Raw genomic sequence first — 22,869 nt, 5'->3', positions numbered from 1 at the left:
AACCTTTTTCATGCTACAGAGATGTTCTTTATTGTTGTAGAACAAAACATCACTTACGCAGGTCATTAAGGAGGCACACTACAAGACTCACGAGGAGTACGAAAGATTCTGCCTGCAAGCGCCGGTCAAAAACATTGACGAGTGCTACGATCTGGTTGAGCGCACTGTTGAAGGTGATTATATGAAGAAACCTTAATATGTCTAATAACGCCAACGCCATTCCGATTGTAGCATCCTCAAAGTTTACGCTCTCTTTGACGGGTCCCGATTTTACATCTTATAAAGTGGAGGACCCTTTCAAGCGACTCGGCCCAATTGCAATATTCTCCGCACGTCGCCACTGGACTGCACCGCGTTGTGTGCGACTGCAGAAAGGCTCAGCTATGTACCACGACCCCAGCAACTACCACTGTCACTGTCCGGCGGCTGATGAGGGTCACGAGGCCGGCTGCAGTCAGTACAAGGAGGAGCTTGAGAACTTTGGCTTTCATGTGCGTGGCGATGCGCCTGTGATAATAGCACATGTCGAAATTAATTCCCTGGCAGATGTGAGTATGCCCTATCCACTCACTAAAATAAATATTAATATACTTTATTCACATTAACAGCTGGGTGGCATCAAAGAGGGCGACTTCATAGTGGAAATCGCAGGAATGGATGTGAAATGGTATTCACATCAGCAGGTTGTTAGGCTTATCCAATCTTGTGGCGCGGCACTTGAACTTAAAGTTATAACGCCAATGGATCGCAACTATTTAAAGGTAAGCTTTATGATTTATTGCATTTATCACTGTTCATCACTGTTTATCAATTCGCAGCCACTTTCATCGAAAGGCTCAATATCAACATTATCGGCTGCCAGTTCGTCAGGCGTTTCGTCTGGCTCCTCCAGCCCCACCAGCACGACAACAAAACCCAAACTGCGTCTCAAGACATCAGCCAAGACGCGCTTCGTGGGCAGTGTATCTTCCAGTTCATGGAATCCGTTCCGCCGCACGCCGAGCTTAGCGAAGATTTTCTGAGTGTTATTTATCAGTAGCAGAAGCGATTACTTATATTAAGTTATGTTTTAACTTACGATGCAGTGGCCATTATTCTGTTTTAAAGCGAAGTGAATTTTCTTTTATGTATATATATATATACATATTAGAGTGGGTCATTTTTTTCGTTCGCGACAAAGCGGTTATGAAATTCGTAATCTACGATGAATTCTAAGAAGAATTGCCCAAGAAACCATACATGTATGTCTAAAATCAATATCGAGCTTCCACTTTTTTCGAGGAAGGGTTTCATGTGTTTTGTATGGCAAAACTGTCTGTTAGGTAAAACTAAGCTAAAAAAAAAAAAAACCACAGATAGAGGCCGAATTATAAAGAATTTAGAGATAAGAATTAGTTGGCGGACTTAACTAGTTTTTTTTAATTGAATTTTAAACATAAGCACTTTTGTCAAGTTTCAGTAAAAAAATTAATTTTGCATTAATTTTAAAATTCAATTTAAAAGAGACAGCCAACTTATTCTTATCTCATTCAATTCATCAAAAATCGCCCTCTATTTGGGTTTTAAATTTTTTTTGCTTTTAGAGGAAAGTTATACCTAACAGACAATTACCAATATATGAATAACTTCTCTGTAAAATGTGGAAGCTCGATATTGATTTTAGACCCATAGTTTCATTTGCAATTCTTCTTAGAATTCATCGCAGATTACGAATTTCATAACCGCTTTGTGCATTTTTTTTTAATCCATACAAATTGACACACTCTATAATATATATATATATGTATATACAAATAAATAATTATATATCTATATCCCGCACTTAATTAACACTACTCAACAAAATTGCACGTGCTTTGTAACCCTTACCAAACTCATTTTTTCTAATACATATGGCCTCATAAAAAAAAAAAAACACTTTAAAATCACTTCGATAGCCAGATTTTTTTTAAATCTATCCATATAATTTTTTAACTTTTCTTATGAGGTTAGCTTGCATTTTTGATCTTTAGTCGAGAAGGTCACAACCGATTTGATAAGTCTTAAAGAAATTATTAAATTGGGTTTTTCTCGCCTGGTGCCCCATATGTATTACGAGAAAAGTGGGTTCGGTAAAAGTTACAATCTGGCTGGTTACCTAGTGTAAACCTTCACTTATGCTCCTCTAAATTCCATTTATTTTCCGCCAGCATGGAAAATATTTTCAAGAATGCGAGTTAAAAGTGCATGATAATCAACAATCAGATATCTGATTGTGGAGTATTTAAACATTTCGTGCAAAATGTGTATTACAATCGACACTTGTTAGCGCTGCAGATCCCAAAAAGTATTTACATATTTCATCATACCTACCTAAACAACCTGATACATAGTACATACATGCACGCACAAGGAAGTAGACAGGGGGGCAGGGGAGGGCTAGTGAGGGTGAAGACTAATATGACTTCGAGGTCAAATTGCTACTTCGAGCATTCACGTGTGTTTTAAAAATTTCTAAAAGCAACTCAAAATTTGGTGGCCCTAAAACTATGCATCCAATGCTCTTTAATGTCAAAGAATTTTAAGAATTTTAAGAGATTTGAAAAAATATCATAAATTCATTAAATTAAATTCAATTATTTGTATAAATAATCATATACATAAACATTTTAAATTTATAATTTTGTTGATTTTAGTGTCTTCGAAAATATGTTCGAAATACGAAATGAAACATGTATAACTCTGAAATTTTCGATCGGTTCTTTTCAAAAGCCATTCATTCAAAATCTTCGAAAAATAAAAGATTAATTTCGTCTTTCCCCTTTGTACAAAGCTCTTATGCGTGCATAATAAGGTAGTTGATATATGTATTATGCAAAATGTATATTAAAAACTATTTTAGTTGTGTGGTTCTTGTTAAGGTTTACATACCTATGTAAATGTTCAACTCTAGATGGAACGAACTATGAGTTGAGTTCAGTTAATTTTCGCAAAATGCTATGTATATATGTGTATTCTTAAGTTACAACTAATTTTTATACATTTTATAAAAGCCATTTTAAATACATACACACATACATATTATATTACTTATACACAATACTTGTATTTTATAAAAATTATAAAATATTTATGAATAAATTTAATTGTGAGTGCAAGTCATTATGAATGTTTAACGTTATGTTGGGGAATAGGCTATTGTAGGACAGTTAATAAGCCCCACCGAAAGAGTATTCCAATTTACAGTGACCAGTTTGACGCCATAATAAACTTATTCTGCGGTGTTCTTCTTTAAATAATTCACAATCTTATTCATTTATTTAATGAATTTTTTATCAATTTAAAACACAATTTAATTTAATTCAATCAATTTTACATTCTGTCAAATCTCTCGAAAATTTTTTGCATGGATTTAGTTTTTATGTAGAACACACCTGAATAAAAAAAAAATTCTTTCAGCTATTACTAAAATATAGGTTTTGGTATCGGCATTGGCGAAATTTTCCTCACACATCAGTCTGAAAAGGAACATCCGTTGAGATTGAGCGAACTCATTGGTGTATGGTTAATCTTGTATTCCTCTGTACAGGTAAGTTCCTGTGACCTGCATCGAGAACATCAGCTACATCGAGAACATCAGAAACTATAGCAGACCTGTGCAGTGCCATTCACAGTAGATAGCCGACAATGTCGTCATCATCGTCAGCGTTGTCGTGCCCAGCAATTTGCCGACGCAGCTCGCAGCGACCCAACGCCTCCAGGTATGGCTGCAGCACCGACATTGATCGTCACTGGTGATGCTGGTGCTGGTGCTGATGCCGATGAAGCGGCGATGGCGTTGCATGAGCATTGGCAGCCAACTGGGCGGATGAGTTAAGGAATGGCGTTAGCAGCTCCATGGGCAACGGAAATATTATTGTCGAGTTCTTTTCCGCCGAGATGCTGCTTAGTGTTTGCAAATATCGCAGCTGTAATGCTGACGGACTGGCCGAGATAATCTCCGACGCCTCCTTCAATGCTCGCGATGATTTCATCTCTCCCTCAGCAGCAATTACCTTAGCCCGTGCCTCACGTGCTGCTTCTGCCTCGGCGGCCATCGCGCGTTGCAACGCTGTGGGTAGCGAAACGTCCTTACTACAAAACAAAATACAGTAAGAATTACTACACTGAGAGAACTTATACATCTAGCTAAAAGCATATATTAGTGACTTAAATCCAAACTAAGCATCGAGTTTAAAATCGATTTGTAAAATTTGCTAATGAAAGCCAATTATTTCGATTCATTGATTTTCCCCATACATATATGTACATATTAAGAGTTTTAAAAAATAGAATGTGTTTTTTTATTCTTGGGTTTTTTTATGAACATAATTTATTTACAATTTCTAGGACTCATTAAATTGCTTTGGTCTTGTCGAATCATAATTTTTTTTTCAAGTCGAAATTTTGAACTTTACGAAGATAGAAGATCGCTTTAGTCGATAACATTCATTTAAACCCGCCCACAACATCGGTTGGCACTAGTGATGTAAGTCCAAACTTTAGATCGAGTTTTATAACGAAATAGAATATCGCTAAAAGTAAGCATCGAGTTGTCGATATATCGGAAAATAGTAAATCGAATTGCAAAAATCGAGTTTTTTCAATAAAAAAAAAAAAAAACACACGCACTGTTTTTTTTATTTTTGCTTAATTTTTTGCTTGTGCGTGTATGTATTTATTATTTTAAGTTTGCTGGCGGTCAACACGTGTGCTCTCGAGCGCTTGTGCGTCTCTCTGGCGCCATTTACCAAAACATAAAGCAAAGAGCTCTACAAACTGAAAGAGCTTATTTGAATCCTTATAAACGGATGTAATGATGATCATTAATCATGATTATGTGAAGTTGCGAAAAGTAATACAGACATAATTACAAGTTTAAAAGTTTGCGATTACTGGAGCATAATTGATGGTATGACATAGAAAGCTATGGTACATACCAAATGTTGGGTATAGCTTTTATTGTTTCTGGGATTGAAAAACTAATGCAGACAAACGGAAAGGAATAGATCTACTTTAAATTTGCAAAACTATATAATAATCTCTTTTGTTCATTTTCAATAGGCAAAAAGCCAAGTATTGTAATTTTCTTGTTTGTCTATTTAAGCAATTGTATATTCACTTACATTTCAACACGTTCCACCTTGACACCCCAAGGATCGGTAGCCTCGTCTAGGGACATTTGCATAGTATGCGAGATGGTCTCACGTTCGGTGAGCAGCTCGGATAGGTTGCGAGTTCCGAGCACATTACGCAGCGTGGTGGCAGCTAACAGACGGGTAGAATGGCTGTAGTTGGACACCTGAATAACCGCCTTTAGCGGATCACTGATGCGATAGTAGACGACCGCATCGACGGTAACTGTTACCGAATCCTTTGACAGCACCTCTTGCGGCGGTACATCAAAAGAGACAGTTCGTAAGTCTACCGGATAATAGTCATCTACGCAGGGTAGGACAAAGAAGACGCCCGGCCCTCGTGCTCCTCCACTGCGCAGTCGACCCATCCGAAAGATTACCGCACGCTCATACTCGGAGACCACCTTGAAGCAGATGAACACCGAAATGGGAAACGTGAGTATCATGATCAGCACCGATATAGCCGTGGCCAGGAGTTCCACACAGCCCATGTCATCATTCTCAGCTGCAAGACACAAATAAATACTCATGTTATAAAGATCCCACAAAAAATACCTCTACACGAGGTAAAAGTCTAGTGACGAAAGCAATTTCTAGCCCCAAAATTTCTGACATCCAATTTTGTGACGAACAAAATTCAGTTTAATCTAAAAATTTTAAATAAAAATATAAATTAACAAATAAAAAGCGAAATTTATGTTTCATATACCAAAAAACGCGAAAACGTTTTACAGCATAATAAAATGTAACAGAAATCGTTAGAGCCGTTTTGTCAAAAATCGCCAAAATGTAAGCTTAAAAACATTATATCACCTGTATAATGTTACCTGAATACTTAAGAAAAAGTTTTAAGGTACGCATAAAAGCCCTCAAACATACCTTTCCAATGATATATAGAACATATCTGTAGATTCTATGGTTTGGAAACTGTTGGAGTTTCAATTTTAGCGGGATTTAGCGTTTTCCCGCTAAACTAGCGGGAAATTGAAAAAGTCGTAAAACAAACATTTCTACATTTTCAAAGAGGAATATATCCCCATCATTACATCTTAGCTTTTTTAGCGCTTTGATACAAACAGACAAACAAAGAAACTAACTTTTCATTTCATTTTGAAAAGTGCACTAAAAATTTCAAATTTATTTATCTTTTGAACCAGTTAACGGATGTGGGTCATTGAGGTATCGATCGACGCGTATTTTTAATAAGAATTTTTAAAAAATAAATAATTTTACAAAAAAGCTCCAACGGCTCCACAAGCTGCGATCATACAAATTTTTCCCCGCCCACTTACACCCCCGTATCTCATGACCGAGGTGAATTAGAAAAAGTTTTAGTATGCCATTTTGTAAGTTAGGACTAAACCTTTCGATCGGTATATAACTCGATCTGATCGGACAGTCGTAGCAAATTTTCCAACTTAGCTGTATATATAGTTAGTCGCCTTTCGCACCCTTCGTGCTGCTTTCGTCACTAACGCGAACTGCCGTCCGCAGTGATACAGAGATGGAAAGAGAAAGAGAGAAAGAGAAACCGAACTAGAGGCAGAAAATTCGACGTATTTATCACAAAATTTCGCAAGCAATTGAATTGAAATTGAAGACACATGGTCTACGGGGGCAAGAGAGAGTTCAATGGGCGTGTATTGTGGCACTTGTTGATGCTGCTTCGGATTTCCGTTTGTTCTTCAACTATAGATTTACAGCTTATCAAACTTTATTTTCTGGAAACGGGAACAACTTCCCCACATATTTTTCTTGGGTCTTTGTAATCCCTCTCTTGTTACCAATGTGAAGGTATACCTGTATTCAAAAATCGGGCATGGCACAGTTAGAGGTCAAATGGAATAAACCAAAATATTTTGTACTTCATTTGAAATTAATCATATGGAGATTTTCACTATGGCAAACGTGTCCGTAGTACACATTTTAAGTAAAAAAAAACTAGTCGGTAAGGCTATTGTCGAGATTCCGACCATAGGATACCCGTTACTTATTTCAAAATATATAAAAATACTTAAAACTAATTAAAGAAATTACTTGTACTACTTTGAAAACATTAAATCGCCATAACTGCCGTTCTACTTGTCCGATCTTGAATCGATTCAGTGGGATAATAGATAAAACTAATAGATAACGTTAATAACCACAAAAAACGTATTACCTTAAAAACTGAGGGAGCGGAAGAGGCGTGACTTAAATTTGAAACAAACTTGATCTGCGTGGTGTCTATAGAAATATGTGTGAGGAAATTTAGTTACTCCATCTCTTTTAGTCCCTGAGATCTAGGCGCGGATAGACGGACGGACAGACGGACAGACATACATTCCAACAAACACAATATACCCGTTTCCTTATTTTTAAGTAACGGGTATAGGAAGCAAGAAAGAAAGTTAATATTAGTCATTGTCTTCGACTTAATTCACATGATTCATCGCAAAGCAAATAAAAATGATACCTAACTAATAATTTTCAATTCAATTCTTTTTTTTTGACTCATGTGACACCACTGGGTTTGCTTTATAAGTACATTCGACAATATTGGAAAAGACTCCTACCCGTAAGCTATAAATTTCAATTGATTTTTATTTTGATCAAAAACAAAAAAATCATATGTGATGATTGTATGTGATTTTGATTTTTTCCCATTCAAATAATAACTTATAAATAATCATTATCCTTGATGAAGATCCATAAAAATCAATATATTCAAATCATGGTAAAGATTTCCTTGAAAGCATAATTTTGATGTTTTTCTCTTTCTTGTATTTTGACGATTTTTTAAATTTTTTGTGATTTGAACGGATCGTTCCCTTGACAGCTATTTAATATAGTGGTCTAACTTATTTACTGCAAAACTCTTATAACTCAAGATTCAAAATTGTTTCAAAACTGACGGAGAAGAGATTATCTGTAAAAATAAAGAAATCAATATTTTATATTATTGTCAATTTTTTTCAATTGAAAACAAAACATTATGAGTAAATTATAATTCTATGTGGTCATAGTTTATCAATCAGATAAATCAACTAGTTCTTGCCCTTAAAGAGGCATGAGACGCATGTGGAAAGGATATCAGAGATCTGTGTACATACTATATATATACAAGTTTATCTACATATGCTGTTAAACTGTGTATATAAATAGTTAGTGCATAATTTGGCATTTGTATATTGCTAAATAAGCCCGTGGCCCATATTTATATGGACGTAAATACAAAGTACATTCATGCTCATACTAAATACATAAGTTTTGGCCCCTGTGATGTGTGTTTGTTGTATTGTTTTTAACGAGTTGGTCGGCAGGTTCAACTGATTCCTCATCTCGGGGCAGGCAGCAAACTAAACAATCTCCATGGGGGCTATGCCAATTGGAACATTTATGGAATGTTTATATACAGACACGAGTACGAGTAGCAGTAGCAGTCTATATAGTAGATGAATAGAAGGCAGGGTTATTTTCAGTTGAGCTTTTGTTTATCTTATAAGTTTAGACAATACGATTTATATCACGGATACGTATCGGCTTCGCCTCGATCGTCTACTATTTATTTTTACTTGTCGGTCCACAGTTTATATTGCATACTTCATAGGTGGTCGCTGACTGGGCCTGTTCTAAACAATTCATTATAAAACTACCATCCGACTTTGAATGAATCATTTCTTCTGCTGGTAAAACCAAATCCCAATCAATATATCTCGTGCTTGAATTATGATTTTCAATTGCATAAATATAAATTTACGGATTACGGAACGAACGGAAACGCTGCAGATTTATGTATAAGGTCGCACATAACGAAAACTATTTGTATCTTTTGTACTTGTATCTTTAGCCATGCGTGAATATTTTATGAACTTAACATTCAGCCAGCATGAACTAGCAAATACGGCCAAATAGTTGGAAACGTTGCTAAAAACTAATAAAATGCCAACAATCAGATAAAGTCTTTAAGAGACAGTGTTATGATATAAGCAACTACACGAAACTTTTTTAGTCAACAATTTACAATTTTATAAAATTCAGTGTATTTTAAGGTGCTTATTTCATAAATCATTCGAATAAATACTAACTATGTAAATGTGGCGGCGCCCCCCCGCACCCCTCGCCCCACAAAACAAAACAAAGATAATTCCTTTTAAAAACATATTAAAATGGACATCTCCAGTGTCCAGTTGATTAAATGTTTCAACAATAAAAACTTAAAATATGATAATTAGCTCGTTACTCAAAAATGGATACTATTAGATTCAAGGTAGATTATGTTACACCATTTTAAAAACTTTTATCTCCAAGACTATTAGAGTTAGAGGAACCAAATTTGGTGACAATACTCTTAAGATGTTGACCTAAGTTGAAAGTTAATTTTAAAATTTCTTTTTTAGTAAGATCAAATATTTTAGACTTCTTTGACTTTTTACATAAATGCTGAGTCGTTGCCATTTTATCTGCACATTGTCTGAATTTAACAACAACATCCTGAATACAAAATTAAAATTACATGCTAAAATTAAGAGTTTTCAACTTTAATTTTATAATGGTTTGTTTTTTCTGTGTAAAATTGATTTAAGGTGTCCCAAATGAATACCTATTTTGTTAGCTTTTATAAAAGCAAAATCATAAATTATTTTACCCATATTTGGAGAAATTCGATTGTTAGCAAACGGAGACTGCTAAGTCTTTCTTGTCCAATTGATGATCGTAAGTGGTTCAAATTTTTTTGAAGTTTGCTAAAAAAAAAAACGATCGGCTAATGCTGATGTGACCTAGAATCGTTCAAAAATCGGTGTCAAATTCATTGTATGCTTTTCAAGTTCATTGTTCAATTTGGATTTAGTGTTAACGCCTGTGTAATAATTCAAATCCTCAGAAACATTAAAAAGTGCCTCAAATCTCAATTTTAGTTGCTAAATGATGGGGTCGATTTGATTCTAAAAATGGATTTGGAAATGTACAGTTTCTGGTATGTGTTTGCTATCATCTGCAGTCACATATTAAAATTGTTTTCGCACTTTTCGTTTTCTGATTAATTTAATTTCAGGCTCAACACCCCAACTTTTTGCCAAGTTCAAACTCTTTTTGAAAAATAAAACTTTTATATTTTCGGAGCCCCTAATATCTTAGCGCCCGGGGCGGTTGTTTGTTTCTGGAACCCACACTGAAAAAAGGTTAAATTCTAAAATCAAGGACATTCAACTTAAATATTTTGTTCTTAAAATAAGATTATTTTAAGACCAAATTACTAGAACTAAGATTATTAATCTAAAAAATCTTAAAATCTTAATATAAGAAAAAAAAAATCTTAAATTGTTAGGAAAGTATAAATATGTACTATTTCGTATCAAACAAATGGTGGCACCGTGGCGCTCTGGTTAGAGAAGCCGCTTCAGTTGTGAAGCAGTAGTCGGCGGTTCGAATCCTACTAGTTACAAATTAAATTAACATTTATAAAATTACTAAGACCGAATAAAATGTGTATATAAATCAAAATTAAAAAGAAGCATAAATATAAAAAAATAATTTTTATTTGTTTTTGTTTTAATTTTAAGAACATTTACTCTTAAAATAAGAACCTGGTCTTATTTAAAATGTTCTTTAAAACAAGAAGTGTTCTCTTAATTTAAGAATTTTATGTTCTCGACGCATTTTTTAGACCAAAAATCTTAGTTCTGAGACCAAAATCTTGATTTTAGACCTTTTTTTTATCAGTGCATATACCGTATATCTGGCCTGATTAGTTTATATGAAAAATAATGACAAGTTTTTAAAAGGTTATGGATTTTGATAAATGGATTTTTAAGTAAATCAAACTATGGTAAGCTTGAAAAACAATCGCTATATTAATGTATCTACATTGAGGATAAGATTTGAATAAATTGTATACGTAATAGTGCTTACAGGTTTTGAGCCCCTGATAAGGATGTGCACTGGAACTGATTTGGACCGTGTGCTGCTGTTGCTGCTGAGAATGGTGGGGATGATGCTGTTGTGGACTCAATGTAAAAGAATCCGGCGGGCTTTGCGATTGACCAGGTGTTGCTCCGGTTCCGCTGACGTTAAGACGCGAACGATGTTGATGCGGCGATGCAGGATGCATTTTGTTTTCTTGTATTCTAGATTATTGATTACAATTGATACAGTTATAATTATATAGTTGCTTTTGCTGTTGCCTTTCCCGTCACGAACCGATAGTGAAACACACGATGGCCACTGCACGCGTTCAGTGCTCGTTTCCAAATGATCAGCGGTCCAACAAATCCCAAACGCCGAGGCAGTTGTTCGGCTCATTTCACACGATTACGGCGCCTCTGTCCCGAATTCGGCTGTTAAAGAAAATTAACACACACATATAGACACGATCATCAATGTGGATCGCGGAGGCAGCAGCGTTTTTGTTTTTGTTATACCCGTTACTAGTAGAGTATAAAGTTATATTCCATTCGGTGCCATGTACCATATATAACAGTGAGAAGATGTGGCAGACCCAGTAAACTATATATATTCTTGATCAACATCAACAGCCGAGACGATATCGTAATATCTTTATCAACACATAGATTTCAGGGAATATAAGAACTAGAGCAACCTAATTTTGAACACATCCTGTTATGAAGCTAATGGACATCACAGTGTTTGTTATAAATATTTACTACGCCCCTTTCACCCCCAAAACCTCCAGAAACCACCTTAGCACACACAGTTTTAAAGTAGAACTAGTATTTTACATGATTCTTAATTCCTAGTGCTACAAGGGTATCCTTCTAAATTAGTGCACTAGTCACAAACATAAATTATATAAATACATATTTTATTAACCTACTTAACCTAACATATTATGTTTTACATATAAATTAATTATTCTTTTGAATATGAATAATATAATAATATAATAAATTTAATTTAATACCAGTGATGTAAAAATATATCAAAATATTAACGAATTGATTGAAGCGATTTTTCACTACTATCATTCAATTCCTATTTGGCGATTAATCCAGTTAAATAAATCGATTTTCCATAAAAAAAATTCACTAAAGTTCTTAATTTGTTTCCTATGTAAATGTATTTTTCTCTTGTATAAATTAATTCCAGCGAGTGAGTTCCCAAAATGGCATAGAATTTGTTTAAAAAAAAAGGTTTGAAATTTATAGATACAATTTAAATTAGTGGGAAAGGCTATTACCAAGAACCCTACTTTAGGAATACTTGTTACATACTTTTAGGAGCTTGTACTGCATTTTAAATCAAAACAGCAATTACTGCTGTTAAATCAATTTGTTTGTGAATAAGTAGGATGATAGATAACAATAATAGCTAACGTTATTTACAAAGAAAAACGGTATATCTTAAAACTGCAGGCAAATGTGTGTCTAATTTGGTTACTCTAGCTCTTATAGTCTTTGAGATCTAGGCGCTTACACAGAGAGACAGACGGACATGGCTATATCGACTCGGCTATTGATGCTGATCAAGAAAATATATAGTTTATAGGGTCGGAGATGCCTTACATATAAATATAATTTGAGTAACGGGTAGCTTATAGTCGGCGACTCAACTAGAGCGTTCTTACTTGTCAGTTTGTCTTCTGTGTTGTTTAGATTATTAGAAACGAACGAACTTGGGACGGAGATAATTTATAAACCACTTCAGAAACAGAAAAAGTTGCTTTGTTCACCGCTGCTGGATGGGGATGCCATGAGGTGGTGAATTTGTCAGTGGTGTAGGTGGAGGAGGAGGAGGTGTTCTCTATTTTGCAGGTTGTTAGACATTTGTCTTAATCAGGGAACATCCGCTGGTGATTAACAACAAAAGGTCAAGTGATTTTAGTTATTTGAAACAAATAAAGTCAAAAAGATCTTTAGTTTTTCCCTAAATTCATAATCCCTTAGAGCAAAAACAGATCTTTAGGTTAGTCTTACGGAAATTGTTGAGTTAATTTTATTGATAAGACTTAACGTTTTCAAAAATGTTTTTCACTATTGCAAAACTACTCACATTTTAAGAAATTATCTACTTTCTTATGTGTTCTACAAATATCTGCATAACACATTAACCTCAATTGTATTGGAATAAAAAAACGAAAAGATAACTTTTTCTTACCAAATCGTTAAATTATTTATCTTCCTTGTGTTTAAAACTTCAAAATGTTTTGCGGCATTTGGGTCACAACAGAAATGTTACCCGTATTAGTCGTATTCAAATATCCTTTCAAATTGGATTCTAATTCAACATTTTTATTCATTTACAAAGTGTACCAAATTTTGTAATGAGCTTTGTAACACTCTAATTGTGACCCTTGATACGGGCAACGAACTAAGTCCGTCTGTGAGTCCTCTAAGTCCATCTGTCTTTCTGTCACTCTGTCTCTATGCCAACTAGTCTCTCAGTTTTAAGTTTATCTTAATGAAGTGTGATACAGGTCCGTGTATTTGATGCAAATAGATCCTGCTACCATATTCAATATGAACCTAACAGTCCCAACCCCGAATTTATATCCTGGCTACGCCCACGTCCTTGTTTCTAAAGCGTTTTTTGTGTGTGTTTTTTTAAGTTGTTAAAGAACCAAACCCATGACAGAAAACACAAACACCGAAAGAAAAATAAATAGTTTTGATTTAACTGATTTATGTAAGCTAAATCTATCGATAGACTGCAAGTCTATTAGGGGTGCCGCAGAAACCAAAACCGAAAATCTTCCAAAAATGTATGGGAATTTGGGAGATTTTCGGATGGTTTCGTTTTCTGTGGCACCCCTGAATATTCTGGTATCTAGGGTAGGTAGTCACATCAAAAAATTCCGTTAGCTAAGATAAACTCCATATAAAAAACAGTGGCGAAACGAAAGATAAATTATCTCGCTTGAGTTCCGCTAGTGCGGTACTCACAAAAGGCATAAAAAAGAGTTGACAGATATGGTGTGGCGTTTTTCAACACTGTAGGCAACAGCTGATATTGCTCTGTCGACTGAAAAAATGTATGGCGTGTTCAATATTTGGACAGCCATTAGAATGCCGTCCGCAGTGATGAAAAGAACGCGCTCATCCTTGCTAATGATTTTGAAATATTTCCGTTTGTTGTTTTGAACACATTGTTTACATATCTAAGGCTCGTTTCGTGTTACACATGTTTCACGTTTCTCGTTATGGCTAACAAAAGAAGGCGAGTAGAGTAAACGGCTGGATTATTATTGGTTACACTGCATTTGCTTTATTGTAATTGTTTTGTTTATAACAAATTATTATGCAATAAATGCGCATTTTGCTTTTGTTTTCGGACTTTACAAAAATTGCTTATTGGTTAGCTGCGTTTTTGTTTTGGCATTTTTGTTTTTATTTTATTTTTTTTTTTTTTAATTTTAATGGGGCATAGATCAAATGCTGCGCCTCTATATTTTTCGAGCTTTGAAAGTCTACCAGAAATATCAATAGCATAGCTATAGTTACAAACAGTTACAAATATAGATACAGATACATATGTAAGTATGTATGAGGATAGATATAGTACTATGTATGTATGTACATGTTCGTTACAGCATTATTGAGAGCTAAAGATAGTAAGGCACATTATGGTTATAGGACAGTGTATATATATTGTATAGTAATTTTATATATGATTTCATTGATTGCTAATTGCGCTTCGAGTGTTTTTGGATAATAAGTTCTACAATTTGGTTGCAGCGTGTGCAGTACGTGAGTGTAGTTGATTTTTAAGTATATATAAAAATCTAACAAAAATGCTTACAAAATTCGAATTCATTGAATGAAATGCTTGATATATGTTGTTATCTTGAAATTAATTCAGTTTAAATTTCTCATTTTTTGCGATTCATTTGCATCTTATCAAAAATTTAATTTGGCCACTGTGAATATATATGTATGTATATTGTTAGCAATTACTTGCGTTTAAAGCTAATATCTATGTATTTATGTTGAATGTACGCACATACATATGTGTATATATAAAGTTTTCTCAATGTTTTTAATTGACTGAGCAATGTGTGTATATTTAGCCTGACCTGTGGCGAGTGCCGTTTAGCATCAACATGAGAGTCTATCTATCTCTCTCGCATGATTACTCTTTCTCCTTCTCTCTCACTCTGACTCTCTCTCATTCTTTCTGTTTCAATCTAACTAGTTGCATTTTATGCAACATAAAAACAATAAAATAAAGAAACTTAAATAACTAATAATCCTTTCAATATTAATTGCTGTGCCTTTATCAACATATTTTCCGCTAAGGCAGCCGTATGGCAGCACTTGTTAATACCCTACTATTGTAAAGCTGCTGCTGCTGCTGTTGTTGGCGTCTTCGTCAATCGTTGTACATGCCATCAACTAAAAAGTCCATGCGCCTGTAATGCCGTGTAGTCCACAGATCCCGAAAACGCCGATACAAGATAATGAATACGAATATGGCAAGTGGAACGGTGAACATGACAGTAACAATTGGCACCAGATACTCATTCTCATCATGATTCGGTATGCTGCTGACCATTTCCTGCACGGACTGCGATATTGGATCTGATTTGATTATAGATGCATCCACTCTGGCACTATCAATAGTTGCCGCATTCAGTTGTTGATCCTTTTCCCCTGGCACTGGCACGGCCATGCTTCGGGTAATGTTGGGCTTTAAGGGACGCATTGTGGTTGTCGTTGTTGTTGATGTCGTTGTTGTTGATGTTGTGGATGTTGTTGATGGTGCTGCTGGAGCTGGAGTCGTGGAGGAGCTGTTGCTGCTGTTGGCACTACCATTGCCAATACCTGCTGGCGATTGTTTGCTGCTGCTGTTGTTGTTGTTGTTCTTGCTGCTGGGGCTGTTGGTGTCACTCTGTGATAACCCACCTTCGGTCAGCGGCTTGTTTAAGTTAGTTGCTGTTGTTTTTGTTGATTGTGCATTTGTTATCGCCGTTGTTGATATTGCTGTTGCATTTAATGCTAGCGGTGTCTGTATAGTTGTTGTTGTAGGTTTTGCTGATGTGGCCGCTTGCACTGTAGTTGTCGTGTTGACTTTGCTGTCCGACCTGTCCTTGTCGTTCTTGGGAAGTTCCTTGCTTGATACCGTAGAACTATTTCCGGTGTTGCCTTCGGTGTTTACCGTTTTGGTAGGAATACCTGTACCTGTGTTTGTTGCAGGACCTGTTGCATTGTTGTTGTTGTTGTTGTTCTTGACTGCGCTAAGCACTATTGTTGCATTCACATTGGAGACAGAGGCATTTCCAGTTCCAGTTTCAATTACAGTTCCATTCAGTGCTGCCGCCGTCTCGTTTGCTCCTCCTATAACTGCGCCCATCAGCTGCATTAACAGCAACAGCACCGGAATCACGCTCATTTTCCGCACTAAATTGCGCCGTTGTTACTGAAATTGGCAGTCGATGTCTTTTGCTTTTGTTTGGAATTTCTTGGAGCTCCGTTGCAGTGATAGTGAAGCTGCAAAACTATCGAAATCCAAATATCAAATGCTATCGATAACATGCACGTGAAATATGCAATTAAAATACTGAAAAATACTACAAATTTTGCTTGAAAAATTGGAATTTCCATTTACATATGCCGAATGACAATCAATGATAATTATAGTGTTTTCATTTGAAATACTTCATACATAATGTACAAAGAATGCATAATCACACATAAAACAAGAATTCATATATTATATAGCTTCCTCGAAGCAATCAGCTGATTTGATTAAATAATACCGCTGCTGAAATGTTTTTTGTTGTATTAAAAACATTTCGATATTACTAGTATTCCGAATGTTATCGATGTGTATCGATGCCGCAGCGTATTAATAGAAATACTAAATAATACTGACTGTCAGCTTGAATACAATTTGGTGAAATAAATCGTTAAATTCAAATTGTATGCCATTTTATTGTTATCACGTAATTTTGGAATTAAGTGCGCCTTCAACCTTTCCTCTGTTAATATAGAGGTAATCCTCGTCACGCGGTAATTGTAAAAATTAAGTATTAATTGATTGTAAATGATTCCAGAATAATAAATATGATACGGTAAATATCAATATATATGTATATTTTTAACGTACTTTGTATAATAACTATAATTATTTTGTATTTTGTGGTTTATCTCTTCGGAATGATTTTTGCTAATATATTTGTATGTTTACACACTTAACCATTTAACTGATTTGTATGCGTAAGTTAGTTAATTGCTTTTCAGAACAGCATAAAATGTAATTTTTTTTTTGGTTTTTTTGTTTTTTGTACGCTAAACAACATTATTGCACATGTTAGGATTAAAACATAGTCAAAAACTATGCACAAAAATATTGCACAGATTCCGTCGGCCTCAGCTGCTCCTTTGCATAAGCTTAATGGGTTCTATAACGACGAATGATATGTACGCCTCTTTCTAAATTGCTTGAAATGGTCATGATCATTTGCACAAACGGGTCCAGTATTAAGTACAGTTGCCATTGAGGCATTTAAAACATCAATGCGGCACGTTGTTGTTGTTGTTGTTGTTGTCGTTGTTGTTGTTGTTGTTGTTGTGGGTGGTGCATGCTTGTGGTTGATCTTCTTGGTGTGGCTGCTGCTGCAGTTGGTGACTTTAATTCCTCCACTGTAATGACGCCATGCTCATCTACCGAATGGTTCAACAGCAAATTCTCAACCTGCTCATCGGATAGTAACTCTTTGGGTTCTGAAGATCTGTAAAGTAGTTGCCGTTTATGTACATAGTTGTTGAGTGTCATACCAAAAGAGATAGCGAAGGTAACAGATAGAATGAATGTAGTGGAATGATGCAAGATAGAGTTTAAAGGAGAACAAAAATAATATAGGGATGTCTGAAGCAGGTTGTATAAAAAAAAGGAATGGAATAAATGTTGTCAAGCTAATAAAATGTGTTAATGTGAAAAAGAATCAAAAAAGAGATATGAGAAACGGTCACACCAAATGTAAACGACTCCATGAAATAACTGTCAATCATTTTGAAAATTCAAATTATAATAAGGACCGTTTTTCAATGACATAATAAGAGGAAATTGCCTATAATCAAGCATATAGGGTTTATCAAGACATTGAAAACAACGGCCCTAATTATTGCAATTGAATAAAAATTAAATCAAACAAATTCAGATTCGAAAATTATTTAAATTCTACATATCAAATGAATGGAATCAATTTCATATCAAAGAACTTCCAAGTAATGTGGAAGTTTTGGAAATCAATGAAATGAAATTGTTTCCTTTGGCAGCTATTTCATGGCGCCACAAAATACACACAACATACAATAAATAGTATTTGCAGTACATACAAATTTTGAGAGTAGATTTTTAAATTTGTTATTTTTTGTCTTTTTTTTTTTTTTTGGTATTTAGTAGAAGCGTGCGTGCGTGCAATGCTGTTAGTTGTAGTTGTAGTTGTTGTTGTAGTTCATGTTGATGTTGTTGTTGTGGTGGTTGTGATGAAATGTGTTTTCAAAGAGCAAATAGACCAAATCAAAGCAGCCAATTCATTTTGTTCGAGCATTAGGAATTTAGTTAAGTGCTGTAGCTTATTAGTTGTTGTAGTTGTATAGTTGTAGCTCAGTTTTTAGTTGGTTTCTTTTTTTTTTTTTTAGGTGGGTGCTGTTTAAATTTTGAATAGCATTTAAGCAGGTTATCGGATTAACGATTATCAAGTAGTTCGCTGTGACGTCGATTTGATCATATGAGTTTTGTTAGACGATTCTGCAGCGTGCACAGGAGGCTGCTGCCGCCACTGCTGCTGCTGCCGCCGCTGCTGCCACTGCTGCGACCGTTGCCGTTGTCTACTGACCTGCTAAATGAAAAGAAATCGCCGGCGCTGCTGCTGCTGCTGCTGCTGTTGATGTTGATGTTGATGTTCATGTTGCTATTATTGCTGGCCAATAAATTGCCCGTTGCTGCAGTCGTTGCTGCTGTCGCTGCCGCTGCTGTTGCCGCTGTTGTTGTCGTAGTATTTGTTGCTAGCAACGCATCTGTCTCATTGCCTTCGCTGGCCATTTCAGATTCACTGTTACGCCGCTCCAGGGTACGTCCGACTTTTTGAAAGCCATAGCTGAATACATCCTTCACCTTGTCGCCGGCATCAATGAGAAGATCGAGACTCTGACGACGACCGTTGCTCTTGAAGCTGTTGGATCGCGATAGCCATTGGCTGAGGCTTTGCTTGCGGCTTATCGGATGACCGGATAGACCGATGCCGCCGCTGCTGTCATCCTGGAATATGGTAGTGCAGGTCACCTTACGCTTCGGCTCATCCGATGATGATGTCGAGTGCTGTGACTGTGCATCCGGCTCCAAACTGCCCAAACCGTAGCCCAGTCCCTGACCTCCCCCACCCATGCCGCCGGCACCATCGAAGCCGTGCTGCTCCAGCAGCGACTGATTGGAGTAGCTCGAACTGGTGCTATCCGAGTGCGACAGACGAATCTCTGTCCATTGATCAATATCATTGTCCGCCGGCTGCACCGACATTGATGCAGACGCTGATGCGGATGCTGATGCGGATGCCAGCGAGCTGCTGCCTGACTCGGAACGCGGTTTCACCTCATAGGGGCCGTGAAGTCCTTGCGCCTGGGCAAACAGATTATTGTCGCCATCGGTGGCGCTGGTGCTGGCCGATTTGTGCATGCCACCAGCCAATTTCTGTGGAAAGGTCAGCACCGCCTCGAAATCATGCAGCAAATGCGGACAGTCGTGCGGATCAGCCTGACGCTGACGTGGTGAGCTGGCGCCGCTGCTTAGTCGATCCGGCATGTTTAAATACTCATCCGGTTCCGTCTCCGGCTCCATCAGCGGCTCGGACTGCACCAGCAATTGTTGCTTTACGCCCGCTGTGAGAGCATCAACGGCGTCCACCTGACGGAGCATCGCCTCGTAGTTAAGCAGATTGTTTCGCTGCTGCCGTTGCCTGTGTATATCCTCGGAGATCTGTTCGAGATTCTTCAGCGCCTCATTGTAGGTCAATTTGGCGGCGCTGACCTTTGTCTCTAGCTCGTTGACGCGCAGCTTTTGCGCCTTTAACAGTCCATTGTAGTTTGCACGCGTCTCATAGTAGGGCCTGCATTTGGACAAGGACGGAGCGGGGGACCGCATATTAGTGGGCGTGACAAAAGGCGACAGGTGAGGCATACTCACGAGCATAGGGTACAATACAAAGCGTGCAATATGCTAAGGTATTTCAACAAAAGTAAATTGCGCCTCAGCTGCAATCTAAGGAACCAAACAAGAAACGAAATAGAACCGAAAGTGAAACCAAAGTTGAAAAAAACCAAAATGCCAAGAAATCTAATAGCTTATCTTATCGGCAAATCGTATATGGCCGATATAGTCGACATATCCTGGCAGACACCCTCAACTTATCCTATTTAAAATAGTTAAAGATGCTTTATCCTTTTACGAGGCACATCAATTCTTTTAAATATCGACCGCTTTTTGCAAAGGTATCGTAAGCAAATTTTTTTCCAATAATCACTATAAAGATTAAGTTTTATCGGGCAAAGAAAGCGCTAAATTAAATTATACAGATATTTAAATTTGAAAATTATATTCCAATTTAAACCTACCAAATACATTGAAGTAAAGTACTGGTACTTTTTACAAAAGTGACTTGTATAAACAACTTAAACTTTAACCAAAGCGTTTCAGTTAAGTATTTCTACTAAGAAATAAAAGAATAAATAAATGGATTTTTTTTTAAATAATATTTTCCTTAAATTCTTAAACATCCAAGCAATATTAAAGATGACTTGTCTGAAATGGTCGAATATAGTTGAATTGAGTTGAATATTGTAATTAAACAAAATATATTTAAGTAAACTTTTTGAAATAAATGTTTCATTTTGTTAATTTTAAAAGTGTTTCTTCACTTGTTAAATATTTTTTATTAAATTTTCGTATGTAGGACGTTTTGTGTCAAAGCTATCAAAACAATGTGCACAAAAGTATTAAATGTGTAGAAAATCATTTATTGTTCCGAAAAATTAAAAACGTCTCCTGAACATAACTCCTTTGTAACATAACATGGTTCGATACTTTTGCAAAAAGGAAGTCGATATTAATCTGTAATAGCTTTATCAGTCATCGGATGTATGTGGAATCAGTGGTAACATGATAGGAATAGTTTTTTGTTATTTTAAATGTGTAGTATATATTAATGCTTTATTCTTTTCCGAAGCACAAAATTTTCCAAAGGATTTATCAATGATAGTTTAAACAGTCCTCAATAGACTATGCACAATGAACGGATTAAGTAGACTCAGATTTTAGATAGGGCTTGGCAAATAGGATATTGTTATATCATTGATTGCAAACAGATAAACACGATTCCGAAGATTATAATTTCATAGTAAGATAGTCCTCAATGGATTATGCAGACTCGGGATCAGTGATCATATGACACAAACCGAATATTGGGATGGGAAGGACCTGCAATATGTTTTGAATTGTCTCTTGGAAAGGTAATGAAAGTAAACGTAATAATAATATACGAGTAATATAAAAAATATCCGCTGCCAGGACATGCGTTAAATGAAAGGACGTGCTTCGATCTAAAACGATGGGACGTACCTGGAGGCACGTAAAGCCTGCTTAAGTTGACCCTGAAGTTTGCCCACACGATTGTTGGCCACCTCCAATTTCAGTTGGCACATCTTGAGGGCATTGCGAGTGTCGGTGACCTCCAGCTGAGACTGATTGACTTTGCTGGCCGCATGGCTGAGCATCTCTTGGCAGGCTGTGTCCAGTGTGGACTTCTCGCCGAGTCCCTGCTCGGCCAGGTAAACCATTTCCTTGGCGGCAGCATGTATGGACTTGGCCTTTTCGTGATTAGACGCCGCCTGCTGTGTCTCCTTGGCCAGCTGGGCGGCATAGATCCGAGACTCATAATAGGGCTTGGCGGCGTCTATGGAGTTGCCCAGCTTGTGGGCAGCCGCCTTGATGCGGACCACGCTCTCGGCCAGCAGTCGCTTGAACTCGCATTTCGATTCCTGTCAATTATGGCAATGACAAATGACAACGGTTATATAAAGTGGATATTCAAAAATGGGCTAGTAAGCATATAAAAAAAAGTTACAAAAAAATCAATAACTCACATCGAGCTCCACTTCGTATTTGTTGATATTGTCCGTTGCCGTGTTCAGCTTTTCCAGCTCAATCTGTGATAACAGGAGCAATGGATTATACTTATATATATTTACATATTCAGTATTAAGTATACTTTATATGGATGCAAATACCTGAACACGAGGATCTACGGGCGTATTGCTTTCCGTTGACATTTCTCCGCGTCAAATCGCTTAAATCGTTTGCTCTCACACAAACTGTGAATGAAAGTCGAATGGGAATTCGATTGTGAACCAATTCACTTGAGTGTCATTGCGGATGCAGTGCAGCAGTTACTGATATATTTAACGATTTCAACTCTTTTCGATTTAACTGTGTCAATTCGATTTGCCAAATAGAAAATTAAGCACAGCAGTTGTAAGCTGAAAAAGCTTCTTTTCAACAACAACAACAACATTAACAACAACAATGCGTACATATAACGATGACAACACAGCGGACGCAGCTTTTGCCAAACGCAAACAGACAAATAAATAAGAAGAAAAAAAAGCGTCCCAGCTGACCGAGTATCTGCACATCTAATACCCTAAAAGTCATCAAGCATATTGACTTTACCATGCTGTTCGCAATTTACACCCAATATTACATTGTCCGACTTTCATAATAA

The 22,869-nt window shown here is 36.4% G+C and overlaps 4 protein-coding genes across 7 annotated transcripts in view; 1 reads left to right on the top strand and 3 right to left on the bottom strand.

Moving 5' to 3' along the window:
- Positions 1-3,053, top strand: part of LOC117794219 (rhophilin-2) — a 40,321-nt gene extending 37,268 nt beyond the window's left edge. For 3 of the 4 annotated variants that reach the window (XM_034634779.1, XM_034634777.1, XM_034634778.1), the window contains exons 10-13: positions 41-173; positions 232-548; positions 609-761; positions 819-1,022. In XM_034634779.1, the coding sequence (XP_034490670.1) occupies positions 41-173; positions 232-548; positions 609-761; positions 819-1,022 (807 nt within the window). Of the gene's footprint in view, positions 1-40; positions 174-231; positions 549-608; positions 762-818; positions 1,142-1,791 lie in introns of those variants that run through there. The other variant, XM_034634776.1, reaches the window with a different exon arrangement.
- Positions 3,054-3,237: 184 nt separating this feature from the next.
- Positions 3,238-11,426, bottom strand: LOC117787781 (band 7 protein AGAP004871). Its single transcript, XM_034626395.1, has 3 exons — positions 11,049-11,426; positions 5,145-5,661; positions 3,238-4,113 (listed from the first exon to the last, which is right to left on the bottom strand). Exons 1-3 carry the CDS (start codon positions 11,245-11,247, stop codon positions 3,768-3,770), a joined length of 1,062 nt encoding a protein of 353 aa, XP_034482286.1. The 5' UTR covers positions 11,248-11,426; the 3' UTR covers positions 3,238-3,767.
- Positions 11,427-14,334: 2,908 nt separating this feature from the next.
- On the bottom strand, positions 14,335-16,605 carry LOC117793952 (cell wall protein DAN4). Its single transcript, XM_034634415.1, has one exon. It carries the CDS (start codon positions 16,479-16,481, stop codon positions 15,462-15,464), a length of 1,020 nt encoding a protein of 339 aa, XP_034490306.1. The 5' UTR covers positions 16,482-16,605; the 3' UTR covers positions 14,335-15,461.
- Positions 16,606-17,270: 665 nt separating this feature from the next.
- LOC117793951 (SH3 domain-binding protein 5) lies at positions 17,271-22,703 on the bottom strand. Its single transcript, XM_034634414.1, has 6 exons — positions 22,376-22,703; positions 22,232-22,294; positions 21,708-22,126; positions 20,277-20,351; positions 18,934-20,199; positions 17,271-17,823 (listed from the first exon to the last, which is right to left on the bottom strand). The coding sequence occupies exons 1-6, from the start codon at positions 22,415-22,417 to the stop codon at positions 17,598-17,600; spliced, it is 2,091 nt and encodes a 696-aa protein (XP_034490305.1). The 5' UTR covers positions 22,418-22,703; the 3' UTR covers positions 17,271-17,597.
- Positions 22,704-22,869: the final 166 nt, after the last annotated feature.

This window comes from Drosophila innubila, chromosome X (assembly GCF_004354385.1).
Source record: "Drosophila innubila isolate TH190305 chromosome X, UK_Dinn_1.0, whole genome shotgun sequence".
Classification (NCBI taxonomy): domain Eukaryota; kingdom Metazoa; phylum Arthropoda; class Insecta; order Diptera; family Drosophilidae; genus Drosophila; species Drosophila innubila.
The sequence above is the reverse complement of the archived record's forward strand: the minus strand, read 5'-3'. Positions and strand labels throughout refer to the sequence as shown.

Bases quoted from the DNA above. Each gene is read 5' to 3' on its own strand.
- LOC117787781 (XM_034626395.1), bottom strand. From the start codon at position 11,247: ATGCATCCTGCATCGCCGCATCAACATCGTTCGCGTCTTAACGTCAGC. The intron at 5,662-11,048 runs GTAAGCACTATT...TGTGTCTTGCAG, and splicing joins TTATCAGGGGCTCAAAACCT to CTGAGAATGATGACATGGGC. The intron at 4,114-5,144 runs GTAAGTGAATAT...TTTGTTTTGTAG, and splicing joins AAGGTGGAACGTGTTGAAAT to TAAGGACGTTTCGCTACCCA.
- LOC117793951 (XM_034634414.1), bottom strand. From the start codon at position 22,417: ATGTCAACGGAAAGCAATACGCCCGTAGATCCTCGTGTTCAG. The intron at 20,352-21,707 runs GTACGTCCCATC...TTGGTTCCTTAG, and splicing joins CAGGCTTTACGTGCCTCCAG to ATTGCAGCTGAGGCGCAATT. The intron at 20,200-20,276 runs GTGAGTATGCCT...GTCCAAATGCAG, and splicing joins TTGTATTGTACCCTATGCTC to GCCCTACTATGAGACGCGTG.
- LOC117793952 (XM_034634415.1), bottom strand. From the start codon at position 16,481: ATGAGCGTGATTCCGGTGCTGTTGCTGTTAATGCAGCTGATGGGCGCA.